Source organism: Canis lupus, chromosome 38 (genome assembly GCF_003254725.2).
Source record: "Canis lupus dingo isolate Sandy chromosome 38, ASM325472v2, whole genome shotgun sequence".
Classification (NCBI taxonomy): Eukaryota; Metazoa; Chordata; class Mammalia; order Carnivora; family Canidae; genus Canis; species Canis lupus.
Genome location: NC_064280.1, coordinates 17,920,711 through 17,944,996, shown reverse-complemented (window position 1 = coordinate 17,944,996; position 24,286 = coordinate 17,920,711). Strand labels below are relative to the sequence as shown.

At 48.7% G+C, this 24,286-nt stretch overlaps 1 protein-coding gene across 2 annotated transcripts in view; it reads right to left on the bottom strand.

The window, feature by feature from the left end:
- Nucleotides 1-4,797: 4,797 nt before the first annotated feature.
- The window catches only part of FAM78B (family with sequence similarity 78 member B), a 76,078-nt gene continuing 56,589 nt past the window's right edge, over nt 4,798-24,286 (bottom strand). For both annotated transcript variants that reach the window (XM_025420927.3, XM_049106911.1), the window contains exon 2: nt 4,798-5,539. In XM_025420927.3, the coding sequence (XP_025276712.1) occupies nt 5,017-5,539 (523 nt within the window). In that variant the 3' untranslated portion in view covers nt 4,798-5,016. The remainder of the gene's footprint in view (nt 5,540-24,286) is intronic.

Genomic DNA, 24,286 nt, shown 5'->3' with positions numbered 1-24,286 from the left:
GCTTGCATTTAACAAGGGAAAGAATATTCCATGAGAATGGAGTAAAAATATGCAGCCAGAAGACTGAAGCTCAAGTCTTCCACGCACTAACATCAAGGTGACCTTGGACAGGTCACTTGACCTTTCTCCTCAAATCCCTCATCTGTAAAATGGGGACATAAGGCAGCTCTTACAGGGTAATTGAGAACAAAATGACAGAATGTTTGTGTTGGTGCTGTGCAAAGTGTAGCATGGGAGTCAATCAAATCAAATGGGAATCAATGTTGTTAATAATAATAAGGATAGAAAGATAAGGCTAAAACTAAGATTTCCTGTCTTCAACAGAGTTTTTTTTTTTTTTTTTTTACTTTGTGTAAAGGGCAGTAAAAACCCTTTGTAAGCTGTTAAGCATGGTGCACCTGGAAGGGATTGTTAGCAGGATTGAAGTTAGGGTTGGATCCACCGTGGGAGGGAGCAGGGCTGCTCACCGAGGGCAATGGCGCTCATCGCCCCAGACGCACTCCCATAAAAGTGTTTGAGGATGACCAAACAACCTTGGCTGTCCTCCGGCCACTGAGCTGGCAATGCTCCTGCAGGCCCTCCATAGGCAGATGTCCTACCAGGGAAACTGGAACCAGATGTACTCCAGATCTCAAAAGAAATTAATGGCAGTAAGACTCTGGGGTAAAAATATCTGTGTGCACTGAGCTTGCTCACTCAGCTCCCTTTCTATCTGAGGATCATTTAGGCTTAATTATAGAGTTCAGGCGTTCATTGGGTTTTTTGATTAATTTTCTTTTCAGCTTGAGGAGTGTGTGAGTGTAGTGGGTCCGTGCGAGTGTGTGTGTTTACATCTTTCTTTGCAACTCAGTTGGGAGCTGGCTCTGGTAATGTTTAATTGTGCCCTCAGTTCTAACAAGAATGGCTCAGTGTGCCAACCAGAGCTCAGAAACCATTGTTTGCACTGCTTCCGCCCCACGGGCTGCTCCTGCTGCGTTGAGGAGTGGCGGGTGGCCGGGCCTTGCTCAGCTGGGACCCTTAGCTGCGGGATGCATAGTTTCCTCCTCCTTTTGTGCTTACAGGGTGTTTAAGGGGTTCTGAGACCAGGAGAGCACATTTCCTACTCTACTAATTACCATGCTGTGCTAGAAGCGACCAAGTGACAGCAGTGCCCCCACACTGCAGCCCCTAACAGGCATTTTTTGGGAGGCCAGTTTCCCTGGGGATTACCAAGTTCTCTGCATAAGAAAACAGTGTTCATCCTCTTATTTTTAATATATCCACTTAATAGTTGGTAGGGACAACAGGACCGTGTAGGTGCAAGTGACTTGCTTTCTCCCTTGCTTTGTTCTCTTTTGTGCCCTCCAGGCAGGGAACACCCAGGGAGGCTGAGCAGTACGGTGTCCTCACGTGGGATCTGGAGCCAAATATCCCAGTTTGAATCCTAGTTCCTAACTTCTCCTATTTGTGTACCCATGGATAAGTCACTTAACTCTTCTGGATCTCAATTCATTGTCTGTAAAATGGAGATAGTAATATCAACAACAATGTTACACTCGCCATAAGACTGGGGATGAGAAGATGCAAGTGGAAGGCTTTCATAAATATAAATCACAGTTCCTTTATTTTACTGCTCAGAATTGCTGCTTAGAACATGATTTTGACCTATGAGATATTATTCTTAGCACCAGGAGATAGGGGGTTGTAAAAAGGCCCACAGGATGGAGAGAGGACTAGCCTCCAGCCTTCCAATGGGCTGTGGACCAAGGCACTGACCTGGGAATATAAAACCCATGCTGCAAAGGGCCTGGATTAAGAGTTCAATCTCAAAGCAGCTGTCATGGAAAAAAGGGAGTCTGGAATATTCATTTTTTGACATAATGGTAACAAAGATCTTACCCTATTTTTTAAAGGATGAATTCAATCGTCTCTAGTGCTGGGAGGGTAAACGGTTCAGGGATGGAGACAGGAGAGGACCGTGGGTCTCTGGTAAGTGTGCCCAGGCTGTGCTAGGAGATTTGGGAGACCCAGGTTCTTCTCTTGGCTCTGTTGCTAATTAGGTCTGTGACCCTGAATAGATGAGCTAATTTAAGTGGACCTCAATTTCCTTGAGATTGCAGAAGAAAAGATCTCAAAGGTGACGCCATTTAAGATTTATTACCTGACAAAATGCTCTTTTCCACAGGGAATTAAAAGCTCTTGTGCCACCAGAGACCATTGCATATGTGTGTGTTCAGAATTCAAGTACAGTCCTAAGACCACCAACTAAAACCTGATCAAGGCACCGAATGAACCTCTCTAAACTGATGGCATCTGGCATCAGACCCAGGGACTCTCAGGGGAAGAAAAGCCTGTTGGGAGGGTGAGGTGACCCCAACAGAGATTTCAAGGTGAATTCTCTCTTGGAGGACAGCCTTTCATTTGGCAATATCTTGACTAAGCTGAAAGGTAACGATCTAAGGATCACAGAAATAAAAGGGATTGTTTCATTGTAAAACCACTTTAACTTTAAAATAATCAGCTGCGGGGCAATGGAGCATTCTTCCAGGATCATTCCAGAACCAAGAGACCCAACTGCATAGCTCTCAACAGTATCACCGACAATAATCATAATGTACATTTGCCCAAGGGCTGTTAACTTTTATAAGCACTTTCCTCGCTATTTTTCTCATTTTGTTATTACATAATTTTCCAGAAAACTGGCCAGGTCATTTCTTTTCAGCAGGGACAAGTCTAGCTGTGTATGCTATCCCTTGCTTTCTACAGATACGCCCTTGAAAAAGTTATGCTATATATAAATATGATTGTGGAAGTCATATCTTGTTTTAATGGATGGGCAAGGGGAATTTAAAAACAGAAATATTGTGTCGGATTATGTAATTACAATGATCATTTCTCATTAATCAGTTGTTTGTTACAATTTTGGATTTTTAAATATCAGGTTTTCTCAGGATAGGGCCCCACGGGTGAGATTCCAGGATCAGTGTCCCAGCATCCCATAAGGGTGGCATCTAAATCAATCCGAGGGAGGGTTTGTTGTTTTGGACATCAGAGTGGAAAATAGGCAGCTTTATTTCAGCAATGGAGCTCTTTGGAGCTCCCATAAAAAGTGAGGAAGCATGGGAAGGACAGTGGAATCCAAATGTAACAGCTGAATTATTTTAAAATGGAATGTCTCCAGGTCTTCTGTGAGTCACTGATGTGTCATTAATGTGCTGCTATAAATAGCTCAGCTTGCCATCAATAACTAATCTATAAGAGAAGAGTTGGTGGTTGGGGTGTGAGGTTAACACTACATGATTTCAAGTGGATCTGTGAACCCTCTCTTGCAAATAAGCACCATCCCCTGGGACAGGAACCTGAGAGAAATTAGACTTAATTGCATTTTTGATAAAAATAATAAAAAAAGGTTCTTCTGCTTTTCCTTCTCCATTCTTAGACTCTGGAGACATCACTGGAGCCAACCATAGGGCTGTGATAATTCCTCTGAACTTCTACTCTTTGGCCTCTGAAATTAGGATGCCAGTATCCATCCATAAAACCCACAATGACATTGTGACAGTTTTATAATTATTTTGCTTGGGGGATTTTGAATGAAGAAACCATACGTGTGTGTGTGTGTGTGTGTGTGTGTGTGTGTGTATCATAATTTGCATGATTGGGAATAAAAGGAAAGGCTCTTTTTGGGGTGATGTAAGCTAGAAGAGCTGGAAAAAATCCTTACTATAAAGACTGGAAACTCTTTAAAACTTATGATATTGGCCTGACTAAAGGAAATATGGTCTCTCATCCTTGCTGGTTGGATCTCAGCCATACAGTCTTGCACAATGTGAGCAGCTCAGATTTTCATTAAAGAGCTCTGAAGTTAAGCATTATGAAGCACTTCCTCACAAATGCTCATGCAGTTAAAGTTGAGCTTCTGTGAAACCCGAGCTAAAATAAACATATAGGAAGTATGTGTACTGGGCCACAAGTACATATGTAGGTACTGCTGGCAAATGTGTTAGTCACGCTATCAGCAGCCTGGCACGTATGCTTGCATGTGTGCATGAATATACATATGTGCATTCTGTACCTTCACATCATTCAGAAGCTAAAAAGACCCCAAAAGAATGAAAATAGTAATCTTATTTGTTAAAATGTTCTTGAAATCCTACGTGGATTCCAAGGTTTATAAACAATTATCTTTTTTTGTAAACTTAGGGCTGGTAATGGGAACAGGATAAGCAGCTGTAAACAAAATCACAAATAAGGTTTCACTAAAAACATGGTGAAGGCCCCAAATACCATAGCTTCTGCAGAATACAGGAACTGTCTATCCAAATACTGTGATTAAGGATACTCGGAACAATCAGATTTTGGGAAGAGGTGGGTAGATGGAACCATCGAGGCACCACCTGTCTGTTCACATCAGAACCTTGGACAGTTCCCAGGAGGCTCTAGTTCTCCAAGTGTACCTTTCATTCCAGTGAGTATGTTGAAAGTCTGATTGTCTACTAATAAGTTCATAGGTATTAATTTGTAATAACAACATATTCCTTCCTCTCCCCATTCTCTTCACTACCTTTCATTCCACCCCCTTCCCCGAGCACCCTCCCGTCAGACAATGGGACTGTCTGTCTTACAAACACCTGGTGTAGATGTTTTCACTCCCACTTCTAATTGGTTGGGAAGCAGCATTTGCCACAGGCACTGTTTAATTTTGTTTCCATCCCCTGCATCTCACAGGAAAGAAATGGTCAATAGTTCAGATAAAAGAATCATCCTGGTCAGCTCCAAAATATGGCTACTTGCATGGTAATCACAGCAAGTCTGTCATATCAGTGATTTCTTTATTCCTAAAAAGAAGGGACTTTTCCTAAGGATTATGGTTCTACCACCCAAGAAGCAGCCCTACTCTTCATAAGTGGCTGCAAAGGCTGGCAAACCAAGAGGTCTGCTTTGGCTCAGAAACTCAGTTTGGCTCCTGCCACCCCTGGCAACCTCACTGCGTGTCATAGCGTCATGTGCTCCACACACAGTCAGGCCAGTCTGCTTCTACTTAGGAGGGATCACAACCAGAGGTGGTCCTCGCTTGGGCCTCCACATGAGGACCTGGGCATCGTTGGCATTGGGTTTCACTAGTGCATTGGGGGGGATGGGTTCCATCCGGCTCAGGATCCGGGGCTGCTCCTGCTGAGTCCTGCCCACCAGCCGGGCCCGTTGCCCCAAGAGCTGAAGAGGGTCCACCTCAATGTCCACCCTCATCCTCCACTTGATGGTCTGTAGAATGATCTTCTCCTTCGTGGTGGTATTCATGGCCACCAGCCAGGTAGTGAAACTTTGGTCCCTCTTGATCCTTGTGAGCAGTGGCACATTGCTGTCACTCACTGGCACTGCCCACGTCACACTTGGGTAGAAGTTGTCATTCATGCTGACGGAGAACCTGGAGATCTTGTTGGTGGGACCAACCAGAGTCACAGTTTCTGTGGTGTTCCCGTACCAAGGGTAGCTCACCCCATCTGAGTCACTGATGGCTTTTACTCTCCCTTCCCTCAAGTCAGGTAGTTCCCAGCTTGACCTGGCAAAGCAGAAGAGATGCACAAGAAAAGAAGAGGCTAAATGAATTTTTCAAAAGCTGGAGAGGTGCCCACCACTTACTAACACAGTCAAATTGGGCAAAATGGGAAGCTCAGAGGGGAATTCAGGTCAGAAGGTTCTATGCTGTGCTGCTCTGAGATTACAGAGGGGCAAATCTAAACAATACAAAGATTAACAAGCAATACTGAAACAAGTTAAATAAAATCGGAGCTCGTCCAACTAGAAACAGGAAGCTCAAAGAGGCATTTGTGAGCCCCACAGAGGCATCAACTAGTTGGGATGGTGTTAACTGTAATCAGCTCTTTAGAGGCATTCCACTGCAAGAACCACTTTCTTGCGAATTATGAGTACGTGTAAGGGTTGTTTGTTGGGAAGAGATGGTGACAATTTTAAGTACTTGGAAGGAAATATCAGGTGGAGAGGAGGGCAAAAGGAGGCAAAGTCAAGGGTTACAAGAGTTTCCCAGGAAATCAGAGTAGTAGAATTTCTACTCAACAAAGAAGGTTGCTTAAATTCTAGTCCTAGACACATCTAGCACTTGGAAAATAGACGTTGAAACTGATGATACAAGGAGATAACTTAGGTCACCTTGGAAACCACCTCAATGCGGATGTTGTGCCGTAGGCTGGCATACACACTGTAATGTGCTGTTCTCCCACTGACTTCAGGTCCAGCCTGGAAGTCCAATTGCTTAGGTTAGCAAACTTGCCATTCTGGATATTTTGCAACTCCTGGCTGCCCCTGACATTAGCGCATGTATTAACCCATGTCTATCCACTCCTGCTCATCATTTATCACCATCACCACCACCACTAGCACCAGCACCATCATCATTGCTGATAACTTATTGAGCACTTGCTTTATTCTAACCACCGTGCTAAGTACTTTAATTATGTTATCTCAGTTAATATACAAAGTATTCCACAAGATGAATGAATTTCTATTTCCATTTTACACATGAGAGGATGGAGGTATAAAGATGTTAAGGTCCACATCAGGGGTTCTACAGATTGTGAGAGCTGGAGTTGGGAGTTATCCGATTCCAAAGTCTATGCTTTTGACCACTACACCTTACCACTCCTGAAATGCCCTTTCATGGTTCTGGAGAAAACCCGAGTGAAGGGGACTCAGGCTGTCCAGTGTGCTTGCAGCTCCCAGAGCAGCCACAGGGAGCTGGACTGAACCCAGATAGAAGCAGAAGTTTAGTCAGCTGAGCCTGCCTATTTATTCTCCAAATATCCACTGCTGGGACTGGGAATGACTCTCAGTGACACTGCAGAAGAATTTAATAATTTAAAAAAATGAGATGCTCCATTCATCAGCTACGACGTGGTAGCCTTGTTTGATATAAAGTTTGTCCTCTTAGGAAGTGACAGAAGGTCCTACAGGGCTTTATAAGAATAGCTTAAGAGAGAGCTGCATTGTCAAGTTGATGCTGAAATGTCTCAGCATCCTTGATCATCACACCGGGACATGGAGATACTAACTGCTGCCCCTGGCTCATCCCCACAGCACTCCCTGTGCTAGTCAGCCCCAATCTGAAGAGAAAGGAAGGCAGGGCTGCCTGGAGAGGAGGTGATCCCACAGCTGCAAGAACCTTTTCTCCTGTCTCCATGCCCTTGGTAACTGCTGGGAGTAACTGCAATGTATCATGATTGGCAGAAATGAAGAAGAAGAAAATGAACTCAAGCAGAAAGTCAGAGAGAGCCCATTTTGCTGCACATGCTCATTGTAGCCACACTGATGAGTAGCTCCCCCAGTAATGCCACAGCTGTGTCTTCCTGTACAAAAGGGTGTAAATGTTGTTTGAACAGGAGATAATGACATATGGGTCAGAGGTCGGGTGAGACCCAATCAGCTTATTGGGTTGAGGAAATGGCCAGACTGGAGTCAGCTTGTTGCCCCCAGCCAAAGTGTGAAGACAATTAGTAAGTCACTAGGCATTTACTTTCTGTGTTGCCTCAACTCTGTTTTCCCTTTAAGTTACAGTGACCGGGCCTGCTTTGGGTTCCTTTGGGGGGCAGGAGGGCAAGTATTCTCAGCAGTGTAAAATTGTACCTGTTCTCCTCTCTTAGACACTGCCAACTGTGGCATATTGCATTGGGGAATTTTCTCATTCTGGTTGATTCTGTTTTTGATTCCGTTATAACACTGTCCTTTTCAGGACTGGCTATCTTGCTGGTTGATGAAGATACTTTGTCTATAGAGTTTTCACAGTTCATATTTTTGTCCCCACCTTCCTGCCTAGAGCTATGTGAGCAGACTTAAGCCTAGGGTTCTAGAGGTCAGTCATGTGAGAAATTTACAAAGCTTAGCTTGGTCCCAGATTTTCTGCAAACAGAGATAATACAGTAAGTGGCACTCTTGTGCCTGTCTTGAGAGAGAAGGAAGATACCCTTTTCTTGGAGGATTCTGTGGAATAGAGAAATTAAACAAGCGTCTTAATCATCACATCGAAAACAAAGGCCCCTAGCTGAGTGTAGCTAATGGGCGTGGTGATCTTGGGAGCCTACGTACTCCGTCCATCTGCACTGCTGTGACTTCTGACACTGCTCTATTGGGAATCCTTTGGGTCTGAAGCATATTCTCTCCCACAGCCCCAGGGACCAAAGGACTCCATCATTAAGAGAAGGTTTGGTTTTGGAAGTAACAAAAATTGATTATGACTTAAGTCTAGTGAATAGGTTTCTTTTTCAAAAATGCATTTTTGATTTATGAAAAATGGTACTAATGTGCATTCAAGGTAGTGGTGTTTTTTTGGTCTCCCCCCAAAGAGTTATGCCTATACAGTGCATGACTGGTTTATGTAGCTGATAAACTGGCTTTGGTAATGGTTGTCAAAGAAGTCCCTGATAAGTTCCAAGAGTCATAGTACTCTGGAGTCACTCTGTGACCATTTAAGAGGACTACTTTTTTTTTTTAAGATTTTATTTCTTTATTCATGAGAGACACAGAGAGAGAGAGAGAGAGAGACAGAGAGAGAGAGAGAGAGAGAGAGAGAGAGAGAAAGAGACAGAGAGAGAGAGACAGAGAGGCAGAGACACAGGCAGAGGGAGAAGCAGGCTCCATGCAGGGAGCACATTGGGCTCAATGTGGGACTTGATCTCGAGTCTCCAGGATCAGGCCCTGGGCTGAAGGCAGCACTAAACTGCGGAGCGACCTGGGCTGCCTACTGCCCTCATTTAAATTCAAGCCCTTGCCATCTCCCACCTGGTCTACTGATAATGGTCCATCACTGCCTTCTCTGTATCCAACTTTGAGCCCTTTCAAATTTATCTTTTAGCTGCTCTAGTGTTCAAACATTCTGACCATGATTCTGTCCTTTCTACACCTAACACCCTTCAAGAGCTCCTCTATATCGGCATCCCTGGCATCACCCACATGATAAGATTCAATTTTCTTAAAATAGGGCCCTCCATGGTCTGGTCTCCCCACTCCACACACCATGCTGTATTCACCTCTTCCTTTTTTGCTCATGCCATGCCCACTACCTGAAACATTCTTTCCCCTGCTAAAGTCACACTGGCTCTACTTGTCCTTTGAGAATCATTACTTGCATCATCTCCTCCAGGAAGCCTTCTCTTCCATGCTCCCGTGGATATATCCAGCTTTTTACAGGTACCAGTTTATATTATAATTATTTGCTTATGTGTCTGTTTTCCCTGTTAGATTATGATTTCCTTGAGGCTTGGGATTGTGGCTTATTTTTTAATCATTAGCATCTAGCACATTGTTGGCATATAGTAAATCTTGATACATTTTTGTTGAAGGAATGAATATTTTCTTTTAATCACTTTCATGCCTATTTACCTGGAGCTTGTATACAACAAGGTGCTTTATCACAGTTTTACCCTTTATATATTCCTTCACCTTAAAAAAACCCTGACATCTACTATTCATGTATTTTATTATTAGAATAGCACCATGCTTAACACTGAAAGTTATTTATCCTTGAGGGGGATACAGACAAGCTACACACAGATAAAAATGAATGAACTGGTGAATATAAATATATTTAGTGATTGTTTATGCCATCATATACCTACATACAAAAATGGACAACACAGACTTGGAGTGATATGGGACATTGGAGACATGGACATCCACGCAGACTATAGGGGGAGAGCTTTGCTGAGAAAATGGCCTACGAGCTGTAGGGAGCAAAGAAAAGCACACCCTGGTTGGAGGTTCTACTATGGGCAAACGTGTTAGCTGTAAGCATGAACATGGAGTGTCCAGGAAACAGGGGCCACCTGGGAAGAGTAGAGACAAGGCTGGGTGGGCAGAGCAGCGTCAGTCTGTGAAGTAGCCTTAAGTAATGGGCTTAGGCTCTGGGCTTCATCCCAGGGGTGGTGGGACTTTTGAGCAGGAGACCATGTGCCAGGAAGAAGAGTGATGTAAGAAGGAAAATCAGAGGACTAGCAGGAGGGATCCAGGATGTTCAGGAGCCTTTGCAACATTCTGGGTGATCTGTAGTGAGGCTTCCATATAGGCTGGAAGGAACAGAGGAGAGGGGCCATATATAAGAGATACTGCAAAAGTAGATACTCTATGGCTTGGTAACTGACTGCCTATCACATAGGATAAAGTAAAACAGTCACGCAGAAGAGCCACGCACAGTCGACTGGTGTGTGTGTGTGTGTGTGTGTGTGTGTAATAATTCTCAGAAGTAAGAAGGTGTGGTCTCACTGCCTCCGTCATTCCACAGCCATCCCTGGACCTGCCCACAGTGGTATTTAAGAGTGTAAAATCCTGACTCCTCCATGAGGGTGTGAAGATGGAGTCATGTTTGTCTTTGCATCCTTGCCCATGGTGGCATGGGCATGGATGTGTAGCACACACATAACTCCTGCTGCCCTTGTGTCTCATGATCTCATCCTCACCATCCTTGGCTGATTCTGCTTCAGGTCCTAACCTTTTACCTTTGGAGGGCACCAGGTCTCAGTCTTTGGTCCTCTTCTTTCTATCTACTTACGTTCCCTTGGTGAACCTAGCCTCATGACTGTAAGTACCATCTACATTCTGATGATCTCCAAATTTATATCTCCAGTCCAGATTGCTCTCCTGAGCTCCAGATTCACATACCCTGCTGTCTACCTGCCAACAACTTTGAAATCACTCTTGGCCATACTCACATTCCACATCCTCTTGACAAATCCTGTTGATGCCATCAAAATCTATCCACAGTTCAACTCCTGCCCATCCATCACCTCCATTGCCACTACCCTGATCCACGCTACAGCTGTCCCTCCTGGATTGCTGCCCTAGCCTCCTAACTAGTCTCCTTGCTAAAACCTCCGCTCTACTACTCTGGTCTATTTTCAACATGGCAATCACAGTGATCTTGTTAAACAAATGTGAAATTATGTCATTCCTCTGCCCAAAATGATTCCACAGCTCCTAAGCCACTCAGGAAAAGCCCACGTTCTACATGAACTGGCTCTCCATTTCCTCTTGGCCATCAACTTTTCTCACTTTGCCCATTCTGGCTTCTGTGCTGCCCACTGAGCATGCCAGGCCAACTCCCCCCTCATGGGAGTTTGCACTTTATTTTCATTTTATCTGAAGCATTCTTCTCTCAGGCTCTTCAGGGCTTGCTCTCCCTTGCCTGCCTGCATTATTCCTGGCTCAAGTATCATGTTCTCAGTGCAAACTTTCCTGTCAATCATATTTAAAATCACAACTTTCTGCCCCAGCACTCCCCATCCTCTGACTCTATTTTTCTCCACTGTCTAATACACTGTATTACTTACTTTGCTTATGGTCTCTCTCCTATCACCCTACTCCCCAGATGTAACTCCACAGAAGGCAGGAATTTCCTGTTTTATTCACTGACATATCTCCAGTGCCTGGAACCGTGCCCAGCACATAAAATTATGTTGAATTATCTGTTGAATAGGTAAGTACTGAAATGATCTTAAGTGAAAGACAGGAAAAGACTGAGTTTTAACGGGGAGGCGTTGCTTTTGTGGAATTGCATAGTTGGGTCTTAGAGCCTAGGAGAAAGTCAGAGTTAAAGGTGTCAATTTGGCAACTATCTGCATGGAGAGGATCAGCTGACCTGATGGTGCTGGTGAGATCACTGGGGATGAAAGAGACACCTTAGGAGGCCCATTCAGATGGACAGGAGACAAAGAGGAATCTAAGAAGCAGAAGAGCCAGCAAATGGGGACAACTCACTTCCAAAGTCAAGAGAATTTCAGGAAGTCATTGTTGTCAAAAGCTACATGAACTGAAGAGATTTGTTAGTTACCAAGACAGCAGGGAAGATCTGCTGGTAGAGACCATCCTGTAAGGGGTTACAGAGGGAATGGACAGGCACAAGAAAAAACTGGAAGTTCAGGTAATTCCTTCAAGAAGTTGGGCAACAAAGGTGAGAGGAGAGTGAGGTGGAGAACTGGTTGGGCAGAGTAGCCGAGAAAGGGATTTCTGGAGCCAGGCTGCCTTGGCTTGTAAACCGAGTGCTACCACCTACTGGCTGTGTCAGTTAGGCAAGTCATTTGCCCTCTCTGTACCAGTCCCCCTGTCTACAAAACAGGCACAGTAATAGGATTTACTTGATGTGAGCATTAAGTAAGGTAGTGAGTGCAAAGTATGGAGCATGGCGTGTGGCACAAGGAATTGAGATCTGACTTTAGGTATCAGTAAGGAAGAGAGATGGGGGCAGGGTTGGGAAAGAAGGAAACTAACAACCATTGACCTTTCCATTGGCAAGTACCTGACAGCAACCATGTGAGGCAGGGATGATGATTACGCTGGTCACACACAAGGAAAAAAAGCTCAGAGTAAAACGTACCAGGGCCTATCGATAGGAAGGGCAGCACCAGGATCTGGGGTCAGGTCTCTCTGACCTCAAAGCCTACTTTCTCTCCTTCACCAAACGTGTGGGAAAGCTCCTTAATCTTAACCTTAAATAAATTCTTGATCTCATTTTTTTTTTCTCTTGGAAGTCTTGGCCATGGTGAGTGGAGCATGCATGAACACTGCTCTCAGGGGCTCGGGTGTCAGTCCCAAGGTAACAGCTGGCTGGGCTCAGACAGGCTGCTCCGGTCAGCCTCAGGCTCCTCATGTGTAAAATGGGAAGGAAAGTAACTCCAGGCCTCTTCCTTCTCAGAGGTGTTACAAGGATCAAATGGAGTGACGGTATGCGGGCAGATACTTTGTAAACTCTAACACACTAGGTCCACATTAGGTCCTCCTCTCATTCCCCTCCTTCTACAACCCTCTCCTCACAGTGATAAACACAGTGTTTTCATTTTAGACAATCAGTCATTGACCCAAAGCTCACAGCTAATGGCCTCACCAATGGAGCTAATAATGAACACATCGATTTTTGCAACCTTCATGCTTTCTGCATCCCAATCTTTAGAAGAAAAAGGCAAATTTTATTCAAACAAGCTCATGGGAAGCATTTCATTCAAGTAAGTGGTCCCTGGGTTGAGGTCCAGATTCCACCCAGACCCAGCCAGTTCTCCCAGTGCCCATGAGGGGCAGAGCAGCCTCTCTGAAGGAGCCTTATTTTGCTCTCTCTGAAGCCTTGTGGTCACTGGGGGGAGGGGGGCACAACAGCAGCACTTCTGAGGGCAGGGAGAGGCAGGTGTTCAGAGGCACTGCTGACATGGATGTCTCCTGATTGATGGGTGGTTTCAAGCCTGTTTCAAGCTCCCAGGGAGGCCCTGGGATCCAAGATGACACCACCCCTCAGCCCAGGTGAGAGGAGCCCCTGCTTGGCCCTAAGCTTTGCTTTAAGGGACCCACTCTGGTGTCTTCTGGTAATGCCAGTCCACGTTGAGCAAGGGACCTGTGGGGCTAAGAAGACATGCCCACCTGGAGCCCGTGCCCCTCCTTCTGGACCAGTCTAGGTATCTGAGATCTCAGTATTCCCAGTCCAAATGGCCCCAAACATGCCTCCAGGGTTGATGCAGGCCTTTCCCCTGGTCTGTCTTCCTAAGAGCAGTCCACTCCACCGGTGCGAGCCAGAGCTCGCTGTTTGTTGGGGGTGCGCATGGAGTTCGGACATGTGTGTTAAGCATCCACATGCATATGTGTGATGGTCCATATCCCTCCAAAGGGTAACGAGCCAGGGCGGGAAGAGGAGTGGGGCCAGCTGGGGGTTGGCTATTCCTTTGCTGCTACACTCCAGTACAGAACTTTGAGGAGTCCAAGAATTTGAAATTTGAACCTTGCTTTCTAGGCGGTTCTAAAGGTGTATCTGTCAAGGTAGGAGGACAGACCTCATGTGATTTAGCACTGCTAGTCTGACTTACGCCCTTCGCTTTCATTAGTTTACTTAGAATTAAAGTTAATATTTAGAAATAAGGCATATGGGCCTATATTTGCGTCCTTGCCTTGGACCTAACAAATGCTTGGGGACAGTGGAGGAGGGGAGAGCTGGCGACCCAGAGCTTCAGAACCCCGGACAGCTCCAAACCAGCATTTTCTTTTGGTTTGTATGCTTTGCTTTTTTACTCACATCTGTTCATTCTTAACATTTACAAAGTACTCTCAGAAATAGCTTTGCACCTACTTCTTACATCAATCTCATGAAGTGGGTATCATTCTACTTTCCACTACACAATAGCGAATTTGCTCAAGGTCACCCAGCTAGCGATGGGCAGAGCTGAGTTGCGAATCCAGGATCTGATTCAAAATCACATGCTTTCCTCACAATGACTCCCTGGTACTAAATCAGTGGCCCAAAGGCTCTGAAAAAAATGATAATAATAGTCATGGGTGATATTATCTGATAGACGCTCGCTATCACCACACCAGTTGTTAAAATATTGAAACGCCTTTTTAAATAACTGCTAAACAGACACCCTTCACCCTCCCCAAGTGCCTCCTCCCTAGCTACCCAGGTTCTTGCCTGGGGGCCTGGATATATATCTCTCTCTGAAGTCCACTGACCAAAGGGTTAATGCAGCAGGCAGGACAGAGGACCTCGGAGACCCTGCTCCTGCTCCAAGGCTGGACAGCAGCCCTGATCATAGCACACGCTCTGCTCTGGGAGTCTGTGGTCTCTCCACCTCGCTGAGCCTGCTCTTACAGGAAACTGGCTGCTGGGTGAACTTTACTGCACTTTGATGGTGGGAAGGTGCTCCTGATTCTCTCTTCATGGCTCAGACCTACGGCCTTACCACTCGAGAATGTGGAAAATTAAAGAGAATGTCATGTCTTTCTGAGGATTCAGGCTTTTCTCCATCTAGGGCTGGGGAGAGCAATGTGCCACGTCCCAGAGAGTCTGTGGCTCAGGGTCACTTCTGACTTGGCAGAGGCAGTGCCCAGCACCTTTGCTTCCCTGAAGCCCCTCCACACGAGAAGCTGAAGTAACAGCCCACGGCAGGTGGGTTAAGGGAGAGGAGAGAAGGAAGAGAAGCCTCTTCCAAGGAGCAGGTGGGGGCAGGGCTCAGGGCTGGGGAGAGGGCTGTGGTGGGAGGTGGGGGAAGAGGAGTTCAAAGTCAATGCTCCGTGTCACCTGGTGAGTCCAGACGCCCACGGCCTCTAGGCAGCCTCTCAGCCTGTTCAGACACCAGTCCCAGCCCTGGCCCTGGCATGGGTCCCGATTCTCAGATGGTTTGCACCATGATTACAGAGTAAGTTTTAAAATTAGGTTTTTCCTCATTCTGCACTGTTTATGTCAGACTCCAAGAAGCCTCCCACCTCCTCCTCCGCCCCTTCCTTTCTGACCACATCCTTTTTTCTTGGCACGCAGGGAGGTATTTTTTCCCACAGCAGAAAAGGCAATTTCCAGTGTTTTTAAAGAGGCCTCCGTGTTGGGAGAGGCTCCATGTTTAAGTGAAACGCTTCTCTTGCTGCCACACTCATGTTCTGCTCAGACTGGCTTTCACTAGCATTGGGGACACCTTCTTATTACCTATTTATCCTTCACTATTTGGAGGTCAGTTTCTCTGGTGGACCCCTAGCCCAGCTGGGTTCTCGGAGGCCTCTGCTGGCTCGTCCATATTTGACAAAGCCTGAAGTCTCAGGTCAGTGGCCAGGCTTCTGGGTCTTGTGTGAGGATGGGTCTCCTCCGACTACAATTCTGAGCTTCTCGGAGCAAAGCGCCCTTCCTCACAGATGGCTGCAGGCCAGGGCAGCCTGAAATGGCGAATGTCCTCACCTATGTCTGTGGGGCAGGTATGCAGGTGCAGGCTGTGTCCCGAGCCAGCAGGATGTCCTCTGTGCAGGCACAGGCACTGTGCTAGGCATGGCGGGGGTCTGTGCCCAGCCTCCAGTGCTCACAGCTTCCTGCACTCAGAGGTTCCTCACCTCCTCCTGCCCTTGGAATGACGGTTTTGCCTCCCGCTCTCGAAGGCTGCCCCAGGGATGTAGCCTTGAGTTCATGCTGTGGCTCTAAGACCATCTGGCTGGTTTGCAGGTACAATGTCCAGAGTTGCCTACAGGTCAGTGTGAGCCCCCACCCTGCCCTGCCTCCTCAGGTCAATGGCAGCCCACCCCTCAGCCTGCTCAGCTCACGTCCAAAATACATCACACTCATGATTTGCAACCCTGTTAAATAACTCATCACTTCCTATTACAGAATAAACACAAACGATTATTATTTTTAAAGGTAGTCTCTATACCAGGCAGGGTTTGAACTTACAACCCGAGATCAAGATCAACCCGTTGCATGCTTCTCCAACTAAGCCAGCCAGGTCGTCGGGCTCCCGGTGCATGGAGCCTGCTTCTCCCTCTGCCTATGTCTCTGCCTCTCTCTCTCTCTCTCTGTGACTATCATAAATAAATAAAAATTTAAAAAAAATTAAAAAAAAAAAAAGGATCCCTGGGTGGCGCAGCGGTTTGGCGCCTGCCTTTGGCCCAGGGCGCGATCCTGGAGACCCGGGATCGAATCCCACGTCGGGCTCCCGGTGCATGGAGCCTGTTTCTCCCTCTGCCTATGTCTCTGCCTCTCTCTCTCTCTGTGTGACTATCATAAATAAATAAAAATTAAAAAAAATTTAAGCCAGCCAGGTGCCCCAGAATTAATTTTTTTTAAACGAGAACAAAATAAAGATAAAAGGAAATACCCATAATCTTGTGATCACAGGTAACTACTCTTAACAGTTTGGTGTATCCATCCAATGTCTTTCTTAATTTTAACAAATAATCCATCTGTAGTAGCAAAATCCCAAAATGAGAGGAAGAAAACCTATGTCCACTTTCCCTTTCCTCTTGTCCATCATTTGTCTGGCTTCTAGGGATGAAAGCAGGGGATTCAGTTGACTGCCATGGCTGGAGTGTGTAGCACCCCCACCCCCTCCAGCCTCTTCCAGTGCCTTGGGGTGAAGCTCATGGATGGTGCTGTCACATTGAGGCACTCATGCTGATGGCTAGTGGGATTTTCAGGGGCTCAAAGGGAAGAAGTCTAATTTCAGAAGAGAGAAATGCAGTGGGTATTCCTGAGGGACGAGCTGCTCCTCCCAGAACACAGGACCCCACACAGTTTCCAGGGCTCCAAAGACACTGGGGACTCCAGGTGGCTGCCCTGGATCTAAGCTGGGCTTGGGTCCCCATTCACTCTCCCCTCTAGGGTTCCACCAGCCTCCTGATTGGGTCTCTGACACCACCTGCAGTGGGGGAGCCGCTGCGGCTCCTGACAAGTGGTTCTGATCTGCTGGTTGCCCTCCTCCAACCTGTGCATTTGGGGCAGAAGGAGACATGGTTCCTACCTCCACCCCGCCTGGTCCCAGCCCCAGGCCAGGCTTGCCGGGAACTCCTATGATCTAGAATCTCCTCCCGGGACAATGACAGGCCTCTGACCCTGTGAGCACCCAAACCCTTGCTTCTCATTTGCTTCTTCAATTGCTCCTCCTGTTCCATCACTGACTGGGAGGAAGTGTGGCTTGCTTATTTATTTTTGTGTTATTCAAGTAAGAGTCCTAGTTCAGAATCTTCTGGTGGGTCCCTGGGGGAGGGCACCTTGGGGTCCTCCCATTTCTGCAGTCTCAGGAACCAACAGCTTGGCCCTGCATGCTCTGCAGTCACACTCACTTTTAGCACAGAACATCTGCAGCTTTTATTGTTGTTTATAAAGACACAACTGGTTTTCTGGAGGCTGAATCTAATGATGGCACGTGTGTCCGACAGAGACGAGGAACACTGAGGCTGGCTGGCGGGGGGCCCAGGCAGCTCCGAGGAGGAGACAGCCTCTCTGCCATCCACTCTGACATCTGGACCTAATGCTGATGGAGGCTGGGGCCAGAACTCTGAACTCTTCATATGTGTTGGCCTAGACAGTAGTTGTGATTCCTTCCCATCTGGTTTGGGAACAATCATGGAGGACAGTTCCTCAAGGTCAAGGAGATACTGGTAATGATGCACTTGCTAAATCTTCCCCAAGATGAATAGGAAGTCACTAGATATTTACAACTAAATGAATGAATGGGGACACCTGGGTGGCTCAGGTTGGGCATCTGCCTTTGGTTCAGGGTGTGATCCCGGGGTCCCTGGATTGGGTCCTGCGTTGGGCTTCCTGCAGGGAGCCTGCTTCTCCCTCCTGCCTGTGTCTCTGCCTCTCTCTGTGTGTCTCTCATGAATAAATAAAATCTTAAAAAAAAAAAAAGGAATGAATGAACGGATGAACCAGAGCAGGGCTCTCAGGCACAAGTGTCTGAGCAGGAGTTCAGGGGCACCACCAACTCCAGAGCTGTCTGAGCCTCACTGACTCCAGCCTGGGGAAGAGCTGGAAGAGCCACTTCCCAGTCCGCCCACCCCATCTGCTAGCCCAACAGACCAGTCCACAGGGCTCAGGCCACTTTGGGGGTTAGACCTGGAGAGGTAGCTAGAAAGGCCAACTGACCAAGGGGGAGGCTGACAGATGCTGGTCTGGGCCACCAAGCCAAGGGTGGGACTCAGGAGTGACCCAAGGGTATGGGTACCAGGAGTGGGGGGTGTCAATGCAGGGTCTGGGGTGCAACCTCCTTGGCCTCAGCGCTCTTGTGGGGCATAGAGGCTGGAAACTAGAAAATTAAGTCAAAGATATTGGAACCCGAACAAGACCAAAGGAGCCAGACTGAGCACAACAGCGATGGTGACAAGGTAGGAATCAAGGCAGACGGAGGGGACTCTCAAAAGTATTACTCGTACTGCTATTCCCCGCGAAAGTGGCAGCTACTTACCAGGGGCTTCCTGTGTGCCAAGCTCTCTACTAAATACTTGATTCAGCAACCTCAGAGCAGGCCCAGGTTACTCCCCTCAACTTTTTTTTTCTTCAACTAGGGGACTGAGGCTCAGCTCAAATCATTGGGCAAAGTCACAAAGCCAAGCAGGCAGCTGACCTCATCCGACCCCGACTCTCCAGCACCTGTGCCCACTTGCAGCTCAGAACCAAAGGCTGTTGTTGGCAGCTGGTACTGAGCTGAGTGCCCTAACCTGCTTCCCTCCCCCCACCATCCCAAGGCACTGGTTCTCTGTACAGATGATGCCGCAGCTGAGGCAGGTCCCTGGGAGTGGGGCGGGGGGGGGACGTGGTGGCAGGGGGACAAGACTCTGCAAGGTGCTGCTGGGAGCTGTCCTCTCTCGCTGGCACGGGGCCGACGAGGAACCTGCGCCCTTTCTCCCAGCTGCTGCTGCTGCTTCATGGAGGTCCCAGTTCTCCCGGGGTAACCCCCAAGCAGGGGTGGGGGGGTAGGGTGCGGCACTGGCCAGGCCCCCGGAGCTACTCAGGGGAGGGAGGCAGACGCCGGGGAAGGGACGAGGCTGAGGACGGAAGCAGCGTGCCTAGCGCCACAGACTCTTAAAACCAGTTTATTGTTTTCATTAACTTTCCGCGTTAGTGTTTCTCACGTGCCACATTTCACTGCACGCCGAGCAGGGCAACAGATGTGGGGACCAGCCACGTGGGGGGCAGACGGCACGAGGCTGCGACAGCTCAGCGTGTGTCCCGGTGGCAGGGCCATGAAAATGCTTTATTAGGCAGGCCCCTGCTTAGCACACAGAAGGGGGCCCGTCTGCCGGGCAGTGGACGTGGACACATTTTGTGAGCGCCAAGGAACTCACGGAGGTGTTACCCACCTGCAGGGGCAGAGAGATGCCCAGACACCTGCCCAGGTGCGCGCGGCCGGGCGGGGTGCCCCTCAGCCAGCAGCCAGGTACGCGCTTCACACACCTGCTCTTGCTTGGCCTGTCACAACGCTGCCGGATGGCCACAATTAGCCACCCTATTGTGCAAGGGGGAAACTGAGCCACAGAGAGATGGAGTGATGCCGGGGAATCAGGCGGCCAGGAGACCATGGAGCCAGGATTCACACCCCAGTCGCCTCTGTGGCCCGAATTGAGGGACTGAACTCTCCAGAGATGCAAGGAGATGACCATTTCTCACGCTCCTACTATGCCTGCCGTGCTCGGTACTTTCCGAGTCAACAACTCACGTGGTCCTCTTAACCTCCTCGTCAAGGAGGCGTCGGTAGCCCTGACTTTCGAAGTGGGCAACCAGGCTGAGAAGTTAGGTAACTTGTCTGTATTGTCCCCATTGGGAAGTGGCAGGGCTGGGTTTTTTTTTTTTAAAGATTTTATTTATTTATTCATGAGAATACACAGAGAGGAGAGAGAGAAAGAGAGAGGAAGAGACTCAGGCAGAGGGAGAAGCAGGCTCCATGCAGGGAGCCTGATGTGGGACTCAATCCCGGGTCTCCAGGATCGCGCCCCAGGCTGTAGGCGGCGCTAAACCGCTGAGCCACCCGGGCTGCCCAGGGCTGGGGTTTAAACCCAGGAGAGACCCCCACACTCTTTCCCTCTAAACTGGGTGTCTCCCACTTGACCCTGCTTTCAATTTTAAAAAGTCACGTTATTTATCTGCTCTCGACACCCCTCCATCCGCTCTCCTTGTTAATCGATTAAATCCTTTAACACATAATTTGTGAAGCCCTTCTGTGTCCAAGGCAATAAGGGGGCAAGGAGGGGACCCAGCGCTGGCTGTGGCCTGGCTCCGGGCCGGGTAAGCCGTACACGAATGACCTCGATGCAAAGAGGAAGGTGAGTAGTGCGCTCGGGCCAGAGAACTTTCTGGCGTGCTGGGGATGCCAGAGGACACCTGTTCCTCAGTATTTTAGTCTTTTTCATGCTATTGTAAAATGGACTGTTTTCTTAATTTCCTTTTCAGAGCGTTTGATACTCATGCACAGAAACACAGCAGATTTAGGGAGCGCGTGTGTCTGCTGTCGTTGTGTCCTGCGCTCTGGGGAGGGTGGCTCTGAAGTCAGCCTCCCTGCAACGTGGGGTCCAGGCTGCAGATGATTTGAGCCAGTGCTGCTCGAGCTGCTGGTCACCCCCATCAAACACCCAGAGGACTGGCTCTTGCCCCTGGATGGATCACCTCTGCTCTGAAGATTCTGGCGTCCGCCTGAGAGTCAGCAGGGGAGGTGACTCACAACAGAAACCTCTGGAACCTCACACGCTTTAGATGTTAAGTTGGAATCCAGAGCTTCATGACCCTTCCTATCTTTGGGAGGCCGACAGAGCTGTGTGAACCAGAAGGAGCCGCGGCGTCACACCCACACGCCGTGCTCCGCTTTGGCCTCATTCTCTTCCCAGGAGAATCTCCCTCTCTGCAGACCCTGCTGGTGGCGCACACCAAGCATTGGACTTGACGTCAGAAGATCCGGGCCTGCATCCCGGTCTGTCAACTCAGCGGTACAAACCCCATGAGATACGCCCTGGCTCCCCTCGGCCTGCGCTGCCTGAGCAGTGAAATGCAGACAGTAACGCCTGAGCCACTGTGTGGGTGACACAGGAAGTATGCAGAATGCTAGGTTTTATGCCCATTACAATTTCGGGGCTTCATCGAGTGACACCCAGCTGTGGCCAAGCCATTTCCACCCCACAGTCCTCTGGGACGTGCTTCTTGACCATCCAACCTCACTTGACTTCTGGAGGGCTCTGTCACCTTTTCCCACAGCATCAAGCCCAGATGGACGGGCAGAGGAGGCATCCAGAGTGCCCAGGGAGCTGGGAAATGGACCAGGAAGTAGGCCAGGGCTCCATGGAGGGGCTCATGTTGCCCACGTCCCCTGCCCTCCAGGTGTCTGAGGGATACTTGGAATTTCACAAGTATGCCTGGGACTCTGCAGGAGGGAGCTCGCTGGGAGGCACGGGGCTGATTGAACAGCAGCTTTTCCTTATGGGCTGGAGCCCTGTGGTCAACAGTGCTGCGTGGACTCAGCGAGACCCGGCTCACACCGCTCCTGAGCCGCAGTGAGGCTGTCCGTCCTCCTGGGGGCAAGTGTAAAGCCAAACAGCAGAGGCAGGGAAGGAGGGCCAAACAGGAAGCTGGTAATAGCCACTTGCAGAAGTAGCTCTTTCTAAATACAAAGGTTCGTACCAAGGTCAGTTATACAAGGCTCCTCCTGCCCCTCCCAGGCCCTGCCATTCCCAGTGCCCACTTTCTGACCTTGTGCACTCATGTGGGTTGAAGGATGTCAACACGAAAACTGAGGAACAGAAAATCCTACCCGAATGCGCCACTTCTCAGAGCTCCTGAGCTCACAACCCTGGAGATAACGCTCGCTCCACTTTCCAAGCCAGGGTCACACAACCATCTGCCCATTCACCGATACGTGAGTCAGCCCAGCCCCTGGACAGGCACAGCAATGCTCAGCCACGGAAACTGACCCCTTATTCAACAGGAAGACTGGCCTGAAAAAGTCAGTCCCAGGGGAAGTACATGCCATGAGCCAAAGGAGGAGGCCACGTGAATGATGACAACAGGACAACAGCTTCTGCCTCACAGGTTAAGTCCATCCTTCTACGGCTACACCTAGCCCCACCGAAGGACATGTCACCCCAATCAAAATCAATAGTAAAGAAAAACCACCTCAAAGATATGGCTCATTTTAAATCAGTGCCCTGATTTCTGCAGTACTGCCATGTGCCTGGCACGGTCCTCGGTGCAGGGGTCACCCAGACTTAAGGCAGGGATGCTGACCCCCAGGCCACGTTGACATTACTTGAGGAGGTCAGGCTTCGAGGCAGATCACTTCAATATGCTGTGGGATATTTGGGGACAAAGATATGTCATCCTAGGGGAGGTAGGAGAAGAGTGAAGGCCAGCTGGGGAGAGGAGCAGGTGGCGACTGCAATGACAGCCAGCGCTGATTGAGGGCTTGCTCTGTGCAGGCGTCCTTCCCAGCACTTCACACGCATTCACTTGTTCATCCTCACAACCACCCAGTGAGGTTGGAAGTAGCACTGTCCTGTTTTAAATGGACCTGAGGTTTGGGAGGTGAACGAACAAGACTGGGGTAATGCGGGATTTGAACACATCCGCGTGGAATCCTGGATGAAGAATGAGTGGCAGAGGAGGGAGCAGCATGAGTGGTGGCCTCAAGGTGTGGCCTGGTCACAGAGGGCACAGAAAGTGGCCTCTGAATGACTTGAGCATAAAATTGGGCCAAGAGTGAAGGAAGATGGGTGGCTCAGTCGGCTAAGCATCAGAGTCTTGATTTTGGCTCAGGTGATGATCTCAGGGTGCTGGGATCGAGCCCCGCATCGGGCTGTGCCCTCAAGTCTGCCTGAGATTCTCTCTCTCCCTCTCCCTCTGCCCCTCCACCAGCTTGTGCTCTCTCGCTGTCTCTAAATCTTTTACAAAAAAAAAAAAAGTGTGAGGGAAGACGGAGTGGGAGGGGAGGGGGTGGCCTTGCCCACCCGCCTACAGCGGTATGGTTAGGTTGATGCAAGGACGTGGGCTCTCGAGCATAATTCTCAGTGGACCCCCACCTCCTGCTGCCACAGAGATGCTCCACAAATGTTTGGCGACTGACCCGATGGGAAAATCATCGTAGCCAAGTACTGGCTTAGCACTTCACCAAATACTCCTCAATGAGCTCACTTAATCCTCACACTAATCCAATGAAGTTGATATGGTATGTTCTCCATTTTACAGCCAAGGAAACCAAAACTCAGAGAAGTTAAATGATTTTTTTTTAAGGTCCCACAGCGAGTAAGTGGATGAGATGAGACTGGTCCCGAACCTCCATCTGCATTCTGCACGTTGCCTACCTCAGTTCTCACTGAGGCAGGATAGCTGGAGAACCCAGAAACTGGGGTTAACGTGGGTGAGCTACCATTTTTCTGAAACACAGAAAGGGTGGGAGGCTTACGTACCAAGATTCTATGTTTCTGATGAATTTTCCAGAACCCTGGCTCTCGGGGAGACTATCTGTCCAAACTGCCTGTAATACGCTTAGTAAACATGAGCCAGAAATAATTAGGTAATAAGCTGCCATCAGTGCTAATTATCTGTGCCAGGGGAGGCGAGCACTGGCGTGGAGAATAAAGAGCAGTGAGAAAAACGTCCCCGTGATGGGGGCGCATGGCCCCGCGCCTCCTCCCAGTAGGGGATCCTGGGCAGGTCGCCCTGGGTGCAGCCTGTGCTCCCAAACCTGCCTGCGGTTCTCAACCATCCCCAGCAGGAACCCCTGTAAAGGGACCCCTCCGGGTGGTCAGTGCTCTCCCCGGCCCTCTCCCCTCTCCCACCCTCCCGTCCTGTAGACTCTCCATTGTGGACTCACTCCTGGTTCTCTGCCTATTGGCTGCCTGTTGGTCTTTGAGCTTCAGGCTTCCTTCAGCCTGTCATCCGGGACGCAGACCTAGGTGTTCCTCAACTGCGAGCCAGCCTTGCCCACCTGGAAACCCAGTCCTGGCCCTTGGAGCCCCCGGGGAAGGGCTCCCCAAAGGGCGTTCTGTGTAGGCAGCACAGCTTTGACTACACACCCAACTCCCCAAACATATT